Source organism: Gobio gobio (assembly GCF_949357685.1).
Source record: "Gobio gobio genome assembly, chromosome: 25".
NCBI lineage: Eukaryota > Metazoa > Chordata > Actinopteri > Cypriniformes > Gobionidae > Gobio > Gobio gobio.
In genome coordinates this window covers 24903463-24922056 of record NC_137121.1, presented here as the reverse complement: position 1 = coordinate 24922056, position 18594 = coordinate 24903463, and the positions used below count along the sequence as shown (strand labels likewise).

The 18594-nt window shown below is 37.5% G+C and overlaps 1 protein-coding gene across 1 annotated transcript in view; it reads right to left on the bottom strand.

The window, feature by feature from the left end:
* Positions 1-18594, bottom strand: part of tmem266 (transmembrane protein 266) — a 95648-nt gene that overhangs the window by 70117 nt on the left and 6937 nt on the right. The window contains exon 2 of the mRNA XM_079810374.1: positions 16541-16655. Within this exon, the coding sequence (XP_079666500.1) occupies positions 16541-16554 (14 nt within the window). The 5' untranslated portion in view covers positions 16555-16655. The remainder of the gene's footprint in view (positions 1-16540; positions 16656-18594) is intronic.

The following is an 18594-nucleotide window of genomic DNA, read 5'->3' as shown; positions in this document are numbered from 1 at the left end:
ATTCATTATGCAGCTCATTATGTAGGTCATTATGCTGGGCTATTATGTTCTTTTGTCCTCTCATGTGATCATCATTATTCATTAGATATCACGCCTCCTCGCATACAGGCTTTGTGAAGAAAAACTGTCTTACAAATTTTAAATCAGTGTATTGTTTTATGTCAGGGGTCTCCAAACTCGGTCCACTGTCCTCCAGAGTTTAGCTCCAACCCCAATTAAACACACCTGAACCAGTTAATCAGTGTCTAAATAGGGCCTTGAAAGACACTGATTAGCTGGTTCAGGGGTGTTTAATTGGGGTTGGAGCTAAACTCTGTTTTATGTGAATGAGTAGGCTCAATGATTCTCACATCAGTTTAAAGCAAAAACTCTAGGCAAATACACCCATGAGTCAAAGGTCTTGTGGACACATATCTATTGTGTGTTTTGAGGCCTTACTTGTAAAACAATTGTTTTTGTTTTCTCAAAAACCATCCATAAACATTTTTATCTCAAAAATACAAGCATGTACATACATGTTGCACTCATATTATGGAAGCCCAGTTTGTGCTGAAAACATTGTAATTGCACTTTTGCCATTAATGTGTTTATAAGCAACTGAAAAAAACACAAATGTCAGAGCATGCCAAAACTTCTAAAGGGCCCCAAAACAGCTCAGACTCCTAGGGGTTAACCCAGTGTTTTTTAGAGTGTGTGAAGGAAAAAAAGCTTCAGTTAACAACAAATATAACAAATATCTCTGGCACATGCAAAGTTTCCATCTTATATCCAGTTCCTTTGATCCAGATTTGAGTGAGTTATGAGAATCTGTGACCTTATAGGACAATAAAATGCTGTTTCAGCATGGGATGCACTAAACTCATCATAACTCGTCCCTTGGTGGGCGTCTGTAGACACTAAACACCGCAAATCACAGAGGAGATATCATCTTTACAACGGCTCTGAACTCGCAGTTTGCAAAGGACAATATCAATGGGGTAGAAAAACGACTGTGTTATACAGGCTTACAAACAATTGGTGATATCGGCGAGAAGTCAGTTACTATACATTAACATACCTTAAAGTGCCCCAAAGTGTAATATTGTAAAGCTTGAAAGTCCACAATAAATAAAGTTGTCTCCCAAAAGAAAGAATCGATTCTGAACCACCTATACGAGTCACTTTTAATTCGAATCCCACAGCGTTGCGGTTCTACATCACTAGATCATATTTGCATAATGAGTTCAACATGGGATTGGCAAAGCCCTTGCTGTTGAAAGATGGGTCAGCTTGCTCCTCAGAATCACAACCTGTAAGTATGATTAATTATTTATGTATATATTTTCTGCAAAGTTACAAAGAGAGTTATTCTCTATATCAGTTTGCACGGTTACTGAATATATATATATTTATATATATATATTTTTTTCTTTTCTTTTTTTTTTTTCTGGTTGGTTATTACAGCATTTTGGGCAGTACCTGAGGTCTGATTGGTTAGTGTAAGGACAGCATGCCATCCAGACGTGTGAAATCAAGCGAAACTATGGATTTAAAAAGTACTCAGTGATACAAGTTGTAATGTTACATTAATCTTGTGCATCTAGAATATCTGATTAATCTCATACAGGATGCATCATATGGAACAGGCTTCAGGTTTCTACTGTGCATTCACTCTTCAGCTTCAGCTTCACCTCATGCAGCAAATCCTTTTAGAGGTTTCTTTTTAGAAAACATTGATGCATTACTGATAAACTAACAGTGTTATTTAAGCTTTAAAAACCTAAAAATCAAAAAATCTAAACTGTGAAAAAGGCACAATAGGTCCCCTTTATAGTAAAACATAATATAGGCCTGGAAATAAGGTAGTAAAACTGCATATGTAGGAGTTGTTGAGGTTCAAGAGGGGTGTCAACTGTCCCAGTAACATCTGCTCAACCGTCACAGCCAGATGCTGCAACCAGCATTCATCCGGCATCCCATCAGTTTGTGTTGATCAGCGGGATGTCCTGTCACCAACAGTGACATTCCCATATCCCAACCAAGTGCTTAACATAGGTCGGCCTTGATGTAATAATTTCTGAGGCTTGGGTGACAGTCAACGATATTTTGAGGTTAAACAAGAACACAACTATATTATGAACCAGATGATGGTGAAAAAAAGTGTGTCAGCACATTGAGGGCCCAGAAAAATATGTTGAAGAATATTTTGATCAGAACAGATGTCTGGAGCTGTAAGTCGCCATGTTTGCATAACCCCTTTTATGCAGAGCCATTAAAAGACTATCTGTCAAAGCGAGAAATGAAAGCATATGGTACTGTACACAAACAGGGTAGATTAAGTGTCCCATTACTTGTTTTTAAAACATTAGTGACATAAATCCCATGTTCTGTATGAACTATTAGATGTGTTTGATAAGCTATTATGTAATATAGGGTGAAAAGTAGTTCAAGACACCAAATGGCATTTTTTTTAGTCTCGACCTTCTCAACTGTATCCGTCAAGGCAATTCAACGTTGTTATAATTTTTCCACATGTCTGTTTAATTGATATTCAATTCACTACAGTAAGAAGAATATCTATATTATTAATTAATTTTAGTTAAGAAAAATATTTTGAATTTGAAATGTATGTAAAACTATAGCCCAATTTATGTTCAACCCTGTTAGTGCATGATTTCCCCATTACAAAAATTTGAAACATCCAAGTAGTAACATGATCTGGGTCTGGATGCATGAAGAAAAAAAAGTTGAGAAATTTATTCCAAGAAGTTTGTAATAATGTTCCTAAGTGCAATTCATGGAAAATATTTCTCAGGTTCATCATCATAATTTTTTCTCAAGAAGAAAAAGTAGTTATTATTATTGTTACTAAAGACTCGCTGCTCAATGAAAAACATTTCAATGTCCATCTTTCAGTTGCCGGCAAAGTATCATAATTAAAGGGTTAGTTCACCCAAAAATGAAAATTCTGTCATTAATTACTTTCCCTCATGTCGTTCGACACCCGTCAGACCTCCGTTCATCTTCGGAACACAAATGAAGATATTTTAGTGGAAATCTGATGGCTCTGAAAGTCCTCCATTGGCACAATGCACTGTACACTCTCAAGACCCTTAAAAGGTACTAAAGACGTTGTTACAAAGTCCATCTCACTACAGTGGTTCTAAAATAACTTTATGAAGCGACGAGAATAGTTTTTGTGCGATCCGAATCATGATTCGACTCACTGATTCATAACGCTTCGAAGCTTCATGAGGCCGTGTTTTGAAATCGTCATCACTATATGAGTCGTTATTTAGGTTTTTTTGTGCACAAAAACTATTCTCGCCGATTCATAAAGTTATTTTAGAACCACTGTAGTGAGATGGACTTTGTAACGACGTCTTTAGTACCTTTTAAGGGTCTTGAGAGTGTAAAGTGCATTGTGCCAATGGAGGCCTTTCAGAGCCATCAGATTTAAAGGTCCCATGGCATGGCATTTTTCTATTATTTTATAATGTTTCCTGAGGTGTACTTATATTGTTAGTATGATTTTTACATCATAAAATGTCATAATTTAGAAATAAAAGGCATTTTTTCTATACTGCTGTTTGCTCTGCTTCAAGAGGCGTGTCTGCTGTGAGACTTCAGTAAAAACGCCCACTGTTGTGATTGGCTGACATCTTTGCATTTTAAATGAGCGGAGGGGGCGTGGTTTAATGAGGCACGAGCAGGCACGAGCTGCTGCCAGAGAGACGGATGGACCTGTGTTCACTTCTCATCAGTTCTCTCAGCATGTCTCAGTTCAGGGTGAACTGTTGTAGTTACTAGCATATACTTCAGGTTATTAGTTTATTTCTAGTCGGAGGGGCTGTCACTCATGTCAGAAAGTTAGTAACTTTAGTAAATTATGGATCAGCGCTGACTCGAGACGCGAACCGTTTAGAACGATTCAGTCCGATTTGGTGAACTGGTTCGGTTCACTAAAAAGAACCGATTCAAAAGAATGATTCGTTCGCGAACCGGACATCACGGAGACGAAGCGATTGCTAACAAAGTTATTTATAGTAACTACTGAGTTATGAGAGCGCTGTCAGTCAGCGCGAGTTTATTGTGTTTGTATCTGAGAGTTCTGAATAAACACGAGTCCCAGTCACACCGAGTCCTCTTCATCATTATTCTACCAACTTTGTAACACATGCAATGTACCATTACAGCGAGATGAACGAGTTAGTAAGTGTTGAGTATAGCATTATTTCTAGATATGTTCCAATCATATGAATAGCGTCATTGACGCGCATTGAGTAACGTTACACAGCGCAAACAAAGACACAACAGCTGTAATAGAATGTAATCCAGTTTATTGTGGGGAAAGCTGGCTAGCCTAGCCGGATACCCTCACGCTTACCCCCGTCTGCTTAATCTCACGCCGCGTTTGGTGCCTCCGCTGTGGGCCAGATGCAGTACTGGGGGTCGGGGATGTTGGAGGCCGAGCTTCGGCGTGTGTGAAGTTTATCTCTAAAGATGTGACTGCTGGTGTTGAGCAGAAAAGACTGTATGCACATTTTAGAACAGATAGACGCGACAAGGACGTACAAAAACACTGACTCACAAGATAGAAAACACGAAAACACTGTTCTGTCGGGAGAGAGAGAAGCCGCTGCGTGTCCACAAATAATAAATAATAAGCTACACATAAGAAATCAATGATCACAGATCAGAAGGAACTGAAGAAAGACTTCTGTTTTCATTTGTACATCCAAACACTGAGAAACTGCCAGTGTTCACTCGTTCACAAGTAACGTTAATGATCTCGAGTGTTTGCATGGGCGTGCCAGATTCTCTGGGCGGAGGAAAGGGAGGAAACCGTTCCTGCTTGGACGTCAAACCAGGAGACTTCAGGATTGGCTAGTCTGGCCTGTCATTTTCTCAAAGGCAGAGAAAGACAGCCAGAACTCGGTTTTACACCGATCAACATTTCTATCCACTTGGGGACAATATTCAGGCTAGGGGAACTCATATTAATGTTGAAATACCTCATAAAATGAAAATTTCATGCCATGGGACCTTTAAACTAAAATATCTTCATTTGTGTTCTGAAGATGAACGGAGGTCTGACGGGTGTTGAACGACATGAGGGTAAGTAATTAATGACAGAATTTTCATTTTTGGGTGAACTAACCCTTTAAGTGTGCACATTATTTTCATCAAGACTGAATGTATAGTTATTTTTAAAGAGCCTCCTGTCTAAATCTGAATATGCTACTTCCATACTATATTAAGTGGAAAACATCAGCCATCATAGTATTCATAAGTACCTTGATGACCTACTACGTCTGGCGAGTGCCATTTGTGAATGGTAATGAAGCAGATGAAGATGATGAAGAAGAATATTATTTTTATTTTATTTTATGGGAATTATATGTTCATCAGTAATTATAATCTAGCAAGACAGCTAGGATACATATTTTTTCATTATATTTTCTATCATATTTAGGTTTCTATATTTCAAAAAATTTCCCAAATATTGCTAACGAAGGCAAATGGCAAAACTCAGTATTAAATTATATATTTATTATTTTCATTTTAAATTAGTTTTGCCATTTGCCTTCGTTACCAATATTTGGGACATTTCAAAATATAGAAACCTAAATATGCTAGAAAATATAATTAATAAATTGGTAACCAAGAAAAAAATCAACCAAAAGATATTTCTTTATTTTATGGGAATTATATGTTCCCATAAAATAAAGTATAGCCCAATTTGAACTATAGCCCAATTTATGTTCAACCCTGTTAGTGCATGATTTCCTCATTACAAAAATTTTAAACATCCAAGTAGTAACATGATCTGGGTCTGGATACATGAAAAAAAAGTTACGAAATTTCTTAAGATAGATTCCAAAAAGTTTGTAAGAATGTTCCTAAGTGCAATTTGTGGAAAATATTTCTCAGGTTCATCATAATTTTTTTCTCAAGAAGAAAAGTTGTTGTTATATGATTGTATGAGTATTCATGATTGTATTCTCTAGGATATTTAGGTTTCTATATTTTGAAATGTTCCAAATTTTGGTAACAAGGGCACATTCGGATTTTGACAATTTCACAATTTTTCAGCCCTGTTACCAACATTACTTCTAAGAAAAAATCATGAACCAAAATATATTTCTTTATTTTATGGAAATTATAAGTTCATCAGTAATTATAAACTAGCAATTTGTCCCTTTTGGTAACAAGGGCAAATGGCAAAGGGCAAACTTATTTAGAATGAATGAATAAAATAGCTCATTTAATAAGAGTATGAACTTCTGATTGTGCCTTTTTTTTTTTTTTAAAGAAGTCAGGTCCTATTTTGTACTGTTCATGGAAAGCGGCATACAACTGCATCTGAAGAAAATGAGTCCCATATACATATGAAAATGAGCAGATTAACTGTGTAATTATTATATAGTGAAACCATAAAGAAATAGCAAATGGATTGGATGGTACTATAGCCTTCCTGCAAAACATGCAGAGAGGAATGTGTTGTAAACGTTGAATGTCACGACAAGAAAATGATCAGCTTTCGCACAAAACAACAAGACAGACCTCATTAAACAGAACAGTCGAGGCTAAATGTTAGCTGACCTGTTTCAAGCACAAAGGCGTCCTCAGGGTGTGTCAGAGTGCATGTAAGCATGCGTGTGTGAAAACATGAGCACATGAGTATGCATGCACGTGTGCACAATCACTCTCTCACACTCACACACACACACACACCCCTTGTGTGGTGAATAAAAGGACACACACAAACAATAACAACAGGACTACATGATGCAAAAAACTAAAATACTGAAGCACACCGGTGTCACAATTGTAGAATGTCAGAACAACTCTGTTACATTTGCTCCCCTGCAGCTTTACTGAATATAGTCATTATTTTATAATATTAGCTTCTGATGAGGATTTTAAAAAAGCAAGGGTTATAAAATAGAATACCATGACAAATCTGACCAACAACAAAAAAAACCTGGCACAATAAAAATTTATTTAATAAGCAGGGCATAAGTCATTCCACTATTACCAGAAAGTCAAATGTATATACTATAATGTAGGGGTGTAACGATTCATCTACTACATCGATGTATCGATTTATATTCCTATGATCTAACTACATCGATCTGTGTTCGGCAACTTGGCCTTCCGGACGACATATATCGATCTAACATCGTTTTAAAAGGTAATCAATCGATTGTATCGATAATAGGAAAGAACGCATTGGATTTAAGCACGTCAGACTTTATATGGATGTTTTTTCTCAGCACTTTTAATGATAAAGGCGTTAAACGTTACTCGATTCAGTCTGCCTATCTGTGACATCATCGCCTCGCACCAGCAGCAGCGCTAAGAAAACAAAACATAGCCTGGCGGATGGCAGAGGAGAAGCCAATGAGCGAGAAATGATCAAGCCACCAGGAGAAAGAGCTACCTGTACTTTCAACCCTTGCTAAATGTTACCTGTGCATTCCTGGCACCAGTGTGCCAGTAGAGCGAGTGTTTGTACTGCTGGCGACATAGTGAACGCACAGAGAAGTTTTCTGCAGCCAGATCATGTTGATCAGTTGATATTTTTGAAAAAAAAATCTGTAGAGTCATTGAAGAGTAGTTGGTTACATTTTATCTTTTGTTAAATATTGTTTGTTTATTAAACTGAGAGTAGTAGCAGGTTCAGCCAGTTTATTCAACCTGAAAAAAATGTTGGTTGCTCTTTATTTTTGATTTTAATATTGTATTTGTATTATTTTAATGTTGAAAAACAACAGCAAAAATAGCAGGTAAACCTACTATTAATTAAACCTGAAGAGAAGTTAGTTACACTTTATTTTTGATATTAATATTGTAATATTTTTATGTTGGAAAACAAAAGCAGAAGTAGCAGGTTAACCTACTGTTGAAATGTTGGTTGCACTTACTGTGCTTTTATTGAAAATGTATTGAATATTGAAAATGAGAGCAGAAAAGGTTAACTTCCTGTTAATTCAACCTAAACTGTTGGTTGCACTTTTTTCAAATAACATTTGAATGCATTTGCCATTAATTGTTGTTTACTCGTTTGTTTATATCCATAATTAATTGATACCTGATTCCCTTACAAGAAACAACAGGAATCTAGGAAACTTCACCTGCACTGACCAGTATCCAGATATTTATTTCAGTCACACAATTTTTGGCTAATAAGTTACTGAATCGATTTCAAGTCACTGAATCGTTTCGGATCGTATCGTTCTAAATTAACCAATATCGTCCTTGAATCGTATCGACAACCTCAAATCATGATACGAATCGAATCGTTGTTAAAACGAATCGTTACACCCCTAATATAATGTCTTTATGTAGGCATAAAGGCATTTCTGAGTCGTATCAGCAAGGTAAATAGTAACTTTGTACTTTGTACTTATTTGGACCCACTTTATATTAGGTGTCCTTAACTACTATGTACTAACATTTAAATGAATAATTTGATACAATGTACTTATCGTGTACAATCATGTTTTTACATTGTACTTACATTTAAAAAAAAATAACTGCATGTAATTACATCTGTAATTAATTTCTGTAGTTGCATTTATAAATTACACTGATGACACTTCCCTTACACCTAACCCTACCCTTAAACTTACCAAAAAGTGTTTTGCAATACAATATGAACACAATAAGTACATTGTACTTATTTTTTGATGTAAGTACATAGTAGTTAAGGCCAGTAAGTGTCCCAATTAGCCACACCTTTAAAGACCTAAACTCAAAACTGTAGTTTTGTAGGTTTTAGTTCATTCCTTTTAGCAGTTAGACCTCAGTGTACAACAAAAAACAGACCAAAATATTGATGACTCATCCTGTTCAAAGGGGCATATACACATTTTTAACCAATCAAATGCTCTCTATAAAGATAATGTCCCTCCCACTGACTAGCAAGTAGTGAATTTTGATTCTGTCAGGCTCTGACATAAACTAAAGTCTACTGGCTATTAAAAAAAAAAACAACACAACCCCCTCAACCCAACTTTGTTTGTATTAGAAATTGTATTATGTCAAAACAGTAATGCGAATCGGATCAAAGGTTTTCTGTATTGATGTCCCTGAACACTTAGCTTTGAAACTGGTATCCACGTTCTTAGATCCTGGTGTTGTTGACTTTCCTCACTTAAAAGTGCCCCTGTTGTGCTTTTTCGGACATACATTTTTTGTGACCCTGAGGCGGCATATTAAAGGAACACTCCACTATTTTTGAAAATAGGCTCATTTTCCAACTACCCTAGAGTTAAACAGTTGAGTTTTCCCATTATTCAGATTTTCTAGGCCGATATGGCTAGGAACTATACTCTCATTCCTGCGTAATAATTCAGGAACTTTGCTGCCGTCCCATGAGTGCATCGGCACAATGATATTATGCAGCGCCTGAAAATAGGCTAACTTCCGTCCACATAACCAACGTGACAACGTGCTTGCACAGGGAGAGTGCTGGGGACTATTTTCATACGCTGCGTGATATCATTGCGCCAATGCACCCATGGTACGGCTCAAAGTTCCTTGCTTATTACGCCGGAATGAGAGTATAGTTCCTAGCCATATCGGCCTAGAAAATCACAACTTTTCATTTTCCGTCTGTCTTAGTAAACGATGTAACTACAGAAGAGTCAAGTTATAAATAGGAAAAATATCGAAACTCTTAGGTCATTTTTTTGAGAGAGATGCTAACGGTCTAATCAGATTCAATGATCTATGCTAAGCTATGCTAAAAGTGCTACCGCCAGATCCGCAGATCGGCTGAATGGATTCGAAAACGGTAAAACTCAACTGTTTAACTCTAGGGGAGTTGGAAAACGGGCCTATTTTCAAAAAAAGAGTGTTCCTTTAAGGGACATTGCTCCTTGGTGCAAGAACTTTTAATATGGTCATTTTCAGGGTTTGAGGACTGTATTTAGCCTTATAGCAGTGTGGACTATCGCACAGAATCTCATTTTTTGTTTTCATTCCACTCTCGGAGCACAGCACAGGTATGTAAGTGTGTGTGTGTGTTGGGGTACTATGTTTTAAGGGTAACCAAGTTACGCAGTTAATAGGGCTGCATGATATTAGAAAAAACTGACATTGCGAGATTTAGATTTTCTACAATATATATTGCGATATGAAAACAACTTGATGCTCTCTTCACATCCTGATAGCGATCACTAAGTTAAGCCATCTAAATGTACATTTATGTACTAGGGGTGTAACGGTACGTACCTCGGTTTTGAAGTCACGGTTCGGTACTGGATTGGTACAGCAGGGGAGAGAAAACTAAATAAAAATTTGCTTTATTTTTTTTAACAGTGGTTTACTGAACAAATTGTGTCTGTCCTTAAATTAATTCAATTATAACAGTTTTTTTAAAGATAAAAAAAATTCTCTGCTAATGCTGTAAAGCGTAAACTATATAGGGAGCGCTTCCTTGCGCATTACTATAATATAACAACAGAGCCAAATTAGCCTAAATTCAGTTGCTATTTATCTTTTACTGTTAACTGTAAAAGACTGCATTCGGTACCATTTGGTACACACGTGCACTTTACCGGAAGCCCTGTACCGAAACGGTTCGGTACGAATACGTGTACCATTACACCCCTAATATGTACAGTATATATACAGTCTGTGGAAGGCATCCAATCACTGAATTTGGTCCGGATGCAATGATACGATGTCCTACCTGCCTGTCAACGTATGTACCTCCGCGCACCTGCTCGTGCAGACATCACACGTCATTGCCGCGTTTCTTGCTATGCAGATTTAGATGGGAACCAGTGACATTATACTAGGAAAAGTTTGTGCCTCGAATGTATGAGTTTATTCTTTATTACTCTGCGGCAACACTATCAACACCGAGATTAATCTGCAGCAGTCAGGTGGTACAGGTCAGTGCTGTTTTAAGTTGTTTATGTTCATTATTATTGTAAACGTGCCTTTGGAGACGCTGAAGGGAGGGTGGGATCTCATGCTTTCAAAGCTAGTTTGCTATTGCTAGTCACTCTGAAAATTGCCTACACTACCTTTAAGTGTTTTTTGACATTAGATGCATGTAAATCTATTGTAGGAGACCGTCAAAACAACATTAGGAACCTATAAAATATCATAATATGGACACTTTAAGCATTACTCACAACACCAGATCGGCAGTACATGCTGCATATGTAAATAATATCCACATGGTGGTTTTGGAAAAGCGGTTTGATTTAATATAAGGAGTTTTGCGGTGTACTTGCAATCTATCCCGTGGTGTGTAATTGAGTCAAATGTATCATGTTATTCTCTGCTGCTTACTCCTGTGTCTCAGACTAGCTCTGAATGCACAGTACACAAGTGCAGCTCTGATGAACAAAGACGGCAGCTGAAGTAATCCACTCTGCATTCACTACCAACCTCCCAAACCTCCCTCTCCTCCTCTCCCTGGACACCGAAACCACTGCCATCAGAATACAGGAGCTTCCTGTGAGGGCCACACACCGAGCACTTCTTCATAACACAATATATAAACGGACACCGGTGCTAGTATTGCTTGTACTTTAGAGCTGATTCTTAATATTCCGTCACCATATTTAATTAGACATGAAAAGAAACAAGGCTATGAGGGATGGAAGTAAAGTCCATTCAATCAACATTATCTCATTGGTATTCATATATTTGCATGCAAAGTGTTTTGAGCACATTATTTTTCAAACATTTGGATAGACATGTCTATGCCAGGAACATCAATGGATTTGTAATTATTTGTACGTCTCTAAAGTTGTACATACACAAAAGGGTTTATCACTCTAGGAAGAAAAGGTTCTTTATAGAACCCTCATTTATAGAATATTTTAGGGGTTCATTTTATGGATTTAGTTTTAATGATTAATTTGCTTTAATTCATTTTTTATTTAAACTAAATTGTATTAATTAAACAGCTTGTAAAATAATTTATCACAAATCACAATAATAATAATTAATAATGTTAATAATAATTTATCACATGACAAAAGGGTTTTAGGCATGTTGATATGATGCTATTGTATGTTTATCAACAACATCAACCTCAAACGATTTGTAAATATTTGTACATGTCTAAAGTTAAACATAAAAGGTTTATGTGTTAGGTGCTGTACATACAATGCTGTTCTAAGTTTATCAACAACAACATCAAATGATGTCTCTAAAGTTGTAACGTCAACTATATCAACAAAGGATTTGTAAATGTTTGTATTTCTGTAAAGTTGTACATACTTAAAAGGGTTTACACTTTAGGTGCTGTCGATACAATGCTTTTTAATGTTTATCAACAACAAAAGATAGTAAACTAAAGTTTCACATGCATAAAAGGGTTTACGTTTTAGATGTCGATACAATGCTAATGCACAGTATGATTATCAGTAATGCCATCATCAAATGATCTTTAAAGTTGTACATATAAGGGTTTATGCATTAGATGCTGTCAATATGATGCTATTGTACCATTTATAAACATTTGTATGTCTCAAACATTTTACGTATGCGTAACTTTAACACTTTAGATGCTGTCAACAGGTTGATACTATACGATACGTACAATGTAATGTTGTGAGTACACGTTTACGTTATAGGTGCAGGTCAACATGTTTGGTATAATAGTTTCAGTGCCTATCCAAATGTACAAAAACGTACGAGTACACTTTACGAGCAAATACCTACGTATGCGACTGAAATTTCCCTTGTACACTACAAGTGCTGGTCATATAATTAGAATATCATCAAAATGTTGATTTATTTCACTAATTCCATTCAAAAAGTGAAACTTGTAAATTATATTCATTCATTACACACAGACTGATATATTTCAAATGTTTATTTCTTTTAATTTTGATGATTATAACTGATAACTAAGGAAAATCCCAAATTCAGTATCTCAGAAAATTTGAATATTGTGAAAAAGTTAAATATTGAAGACACCTGTGCTGCGTCCCAATTCGCCTACTTATACTACGTCCTAAAAGTATGTACTCTTTTTGTGAAGAAAAAGTACATACTTTTGAGTGTGTAGCAGAAGAGTATGCAAGCTTTGGGACATACTACTTCGTCATCTTTAACGGACTCTATTACGTGGGTCCCGTCACCGTTTAAATCAATCCCTGTCAATCATCGTCACAGTTCAAATCCCCCACTTTCAATTTAATTTCCTACCGTATCAGAGAGAAATGTAGTCGCTCGTTGATCTGCCTTTCGTGGGTCTTTAATGCAGAGACTCCTCTCATGTGTTTGCAAAGTTAATGGCCAAACGTATCATTACAAAAGTTCTCAATGCTGCTGAAGGAGAAATATAATGTGGATAATATTGAATAAATATCTTTTCGTCAGGTTAAATACTGATAATTGCTCACTCAAACCACTTTATCTAATCCTCTCCACTTAACCGTCAGACTCGCGTAACCGTCATGTTTGTAGTTTTTTAAACACTTTTTTTCCGCGTTTGTAGTTCTAATCGAATCCTCGTCCATCTCGCAATGGGTTGTGGGCAATATCAGCCGTTAGAGTGCACATCGATCTGCACTTCGGATTCTGACCGGAAATAGTAAACCATCCGGGAATCTTTGGAATACTTTTTTCAACATACTAAGATTTGGGACATACTAATTATTTTTTCGAATACTATTTAGTATGTATAGTATGCAAATTGGGACGCAGCACTGGTGCTGCACTCTAATCAGCTAATTAACTCAAAACACCTGCAAATGCCTTTAAATGGTCTCTCAGTCTAGTTCTGTAGGCTACACAATCATGGGGAAGACTGCTGACTTGACAGTTGTCCAAAAGACAACCATTGGCACCTTGCACAAGGAGGGCAAGACACAAAAGGTCATTGCAAAAGAGGTTGGCTTTTCACAGAGCTCTATGTCCAAGCACATTAATAGAGAGGCGAAGGGAAGGAAAAGATGTGGTAGAAAAAAAGTGTACAAGCAATAGGGATAACCGCACCCTGGAGAGGATTGTGAAACAAAACCCATTAAAAAATGTGGGGGAGATTCACAAAGAGTGGACTGCAGCTGGATCAGTGCTTCAAGAACCACTACGCACAGACGTATGCAAGACATGAGTTTCAGAAGTCGCATTCCTTGTGTCAAGCCACTCTTGAACAACAGACAGCGTCAGAAGCGTCTCGCATGGGCTAAAGACAAAAAGGACTGGACTGCTGCTGAGTGGTCCAAAGTTATGTTCTCTATCTCTGATGAAAGTAAATTTTGCATTTCCTTTGGAAATCAGGCTCCCAGAGTCTGGAGGAAGAGAGGAGAGGCACACAATCTACGTTGCTTGAGGTCCAGTGTAAAGTTTCCACAGTCAGTGATGGTTTGGGGTGCCATGTCATCTGCTGGTGTTGGTCCACTGTGTTTTCTGAGGTCCAAGGTCAACACAGCCGTATACCAGGAAGTTTTAGAGCACTTCATGCTTCCTGCTGCTGACCAACTTTATGGAGATGCAGATTTCCTTTTCCAACAGGACTTGGCACCTGCACACAGTGCCAAAGCAACCAGTATCTGGTTAAAGGACCATGTTATCCCTGTTCTTAATTGGTCAGCAAACTCACCTGACCTTAACCCCATAGAAAATCTATGGGGTATTGTGAAGAGGAAGATGTGATATGCCAGACCCAACAATGCAGAAGAGCTGAAAGCCACTATCAGAGCAACCTGGGCTCTCAACACCTGAGCAGTGCCACAGACTGATCGACTTCATTCGATTCGACACCGCATTGCTGCAGTAATTCAGGCAAAAGGAGCCCCAACTAAGCATTGAGTGCTGTACATGCTCATACTTTTCATGTTCATACTTTTCAGTTGGCCAAGATTTCTAATATTCTAATTTTCTGAGATACTGAATTTGGGATTTTCCTTAGTTGTCAGTTATAATCATCAAAATTAAAAGAAATAAACATTTGAAATATATCAGTCTGTGTTTAATAAATGAATATAATATACAAGTTTAACTTTTTGAATGGAATTAGCGAAATAAATAAACTTTTTGATGATATTCTAATTGTATGACCAGCACCTGTATATTGTAGTGTAAGTTGTGTTTGAAGTCCACTATGAACTTATCAGTTTTATAAACTTAGCGATCAACACCAGCTACTGTACATGGCAATGCAATATACTGGACAGTACATCCATCTCACAGACGCATTTTCACTTGCATCAAATTAAATTGGGTAAGGTGGCCTGTTTCTGACTCAGTGAGAACACAATGCAAAGGTCGCGCCATGAAGACTTCGCCTAAGAAGGCCAAGTCAGCACCTGTGCTTCTGATCGTGGAACAGTTGTGGGCTGGAAGGATGTGGAAAGGGCAGAGAGGATCTCGCATTCTCCACATGATTCTGAGGACATGCTGCGCGCCTGACTGCAGAACAGTGTGCGACTATAAATTACGTTATCACTTCTCCTGCTGCAGAGCAAACACATGGATGTGAAGTGAGATATGCTGCGGTTCCTGCTGGTGAAGATGACGAGTAAATTAAAGAGCATTCATATGCTGGACTGACACTGTCAAGAAAGATTTCTTAACGCAATGTATCTATAGGCATCTATTGCAATGCTTATCTATTGGCAATGTATTTTTTTATGGATAAATACTTCCCAATACTAATTTAGTCACATCCCGCATTCCAACTACAAACCTGTTTGAAAATTTGGGAATGTTTGGGAAACCATTTAGAAAATATACATTTCCCTGTCCCGTTTCATGATGCTAGTGGCTCGAACTGCCCAGCAATCATTGTACATTCACCCTAGAGACTTCCATAATAAACTAATAAAAAATTAAAAAGTATTTACACTACCACTCACAAGTTTGGGACCAGTAAGATTTTTCTATAAGAAATTCATACTTTTATTCAGCATGAATGAATGCATTCAATTGATTAAAAGTGAAAGATTGTTACACTTTTTTATTTATTCATTTATTTATTTTTTATAAATGCTGTTTCTTTAAATTTTTGAGACACAAAAATATTAAGCAGCACAACTGTTTCCAACATTGATAATAAATCAGAATGATTTCTGAAGGATCATGTGACACTGAAGACTGGAGTAATGATGCTGAAAATTCAGCTTTGCGTCACAGGAATAAATTACATTTTAAAATATATTATAATACAAAACAGTTACTTTAAATTGTAATATTATAATCACAATATTACTGTTTATACTGTATTTTTGATCGAATGAATGCAGCTTTGATAAGCAGAAGAGACTTCAAAAACATTTTCAAAAACCATTTACTGAATTCCTATTTTTGATAGGACCAGATTTGTAATGCAATTCTAAAAATTAAAATAATGAGACAAAGCAAATACTATTCCGACAAATCTACACTCCAAAAAGTATCCAAAAGGAAAAAAGGGGGACAGAAAAGTCTAAGCAATACATTGCTTAACACATAATTAGTATCAATGGAGTGTAAACACACAAAAACACAATTTAACCCACTCTCCTGCGCACGATACACACGGCGGCGTTCCTCACATCATTATAAAAAGCAGGTAGGATGTAGCTTGTACACTCACTGTGGCTGGCTCATGGTGCGATATGCAGCAAACGCTGAACGGACTTCCTCTTTCACTTCTCTCAAACGTGAGCTCTAGTTTGTGCTAGACGGAGGCGACTTCACTCATGCCAGACCTGAGAAAAGAAGCAGATCAAAATCAACATACTGTACAGTAACTACTGTAGCAACTACTGTGCGTGTTAAAACTGAAATGTACTGTTTATGAATGCATGACCATCTAGTTCAGTCGCGTGACACAGTTATGACTGTGAAATTGTCGCTTATGCAATAAAATCAATGAAGCAGGATATTGGATCTGTTATGAAATCAAATACTCGCTTAACTTCACAGTTTTACCTCTGACCTGTGAAGAAATTGTTTAAAGCTATAAGCTTACTACATTATTCAGCAAAGCTTCATATCCCATTTAGCAGAATATTTGATATAGGCCTACAGCACCATAAAAGTAATCAATAGTTCTGTCATCATGAAAACTCTCATAGTGTTTGGCATGGTAATGGATATGACAATGTTGATATGTTTGGTCTTGGTGGAGTAGATCTGCTACGACTTGCTATTGCCAATACATACATGAAACGCTGTTGTGAGCAAGTAAGACCTGCTGCTGAGGTATAATATAAAATGAATTACCTGTAGCAGATCTATACAGGTGGAGCTGGGGAGGAGGTGGGTTACTGAAAGTGAACTGCACTGCTACAGCAAAGGTTGAGCAGTGAGCTCATTGGCTACTGATAAAGCAGGAACCAATCAGCTGTGCCCTACAGAGAATGATGTGATTGCAAGCAGGTTGAGTAAAGGACCAGCTAGAGTTTCATGACAGAACTTTGCATTAATTATTCAGAGTTTTTCAAAATCACATATCATCTACGAAAGTTGTTGTTCAACTAAAATGTGTAAACTAGGTTCTGTCCATCGGTTGGATGGAGGCAGATCTAAATGCGAGTTTGCAGTCAATTGTAAGAGAGAGGTGGAGTAAATGATTGGACTGAATAATTGGAGAATATGTCCGGTTATGACATTTTGCAACCCTCCTCTACAATGCAAGTAAATCACTTGCATATGCGATTCCATAAGCAGTGTTTCCACCACAGGAACTTTCCCCAGGAACTAGGGACTTGTGGGGTGTGTTTCCACTGCAGGAACCGGGGTCTTTATGGAGTTTTGAGTAAAAATCTCCCCCTCAAAACGGCCCTGCTTGCGAGGTAGTTCCAGTTCAAAGTTCAGAAACTTTCGAGGGTGGGACATGGGCGCTGAACATGCTGATTGTTTGAGTTCACGCAGCATTTTGTTTCAACAACCATTTTTAAAAGTCTGTTGCAGTGCGTGCAGTAAAGTCTGTTGAGTTGTTTGCTATTCGAATCAACAGTGGAGTTTAAAAAATACGACCGATGGACCGACGACGAGGTTCAGGCTTTATTAAGTTTATTTGCGGAGGACGAAATCCAGCGGGAACTGGAACGTCGAGTGCAGTCCCACGTCACCGGACTAATCTTCACGGTACATTTACATTTACATTTACATTTATGCATTTAGCAGACGCTTTTATCCAAAGCGACTTACAACTTGGGGGTACAATAAGCGATTGGTCGTGAAGAGTCGAGTGAGCGCAACAAGTGCCTGAAATACTTGGTCCGTGTACATTTCTCAGTGTAGCACAGGCTAGAGTAGGGCGGGAAAGAGGAGGAAAGGAGGAAAGGAAAGGTTTTTTTTTTTTTTTTTTTAGGAGGTTAAGTGCTCACGGAAGAGATGAGTTTTTAGTTGACTTTTGAATGTTGTCAATGAATCCGCATTTCGGATGGCGGTGGGCAGATCATTCCACCAGCTGGGAACGTTGAATGAAAATGTTCTGGAGAGGGATTTTTTGCCTCTCTGTGATGGTACCACAAGCCTTCGCTCCTTAGCTGAACGAAGGCTTCTGGTGGGGGTGTGACGACGTAGAATCGAGTCAAAGTATGCACTTTTCCCGGTACTTTAAACCGCAATGGAAATGTAGACGCAACAGGTCTGGGACAAATTGTTCCAGGTAATTTCGGTGGAAAAGGGGCTTAAATT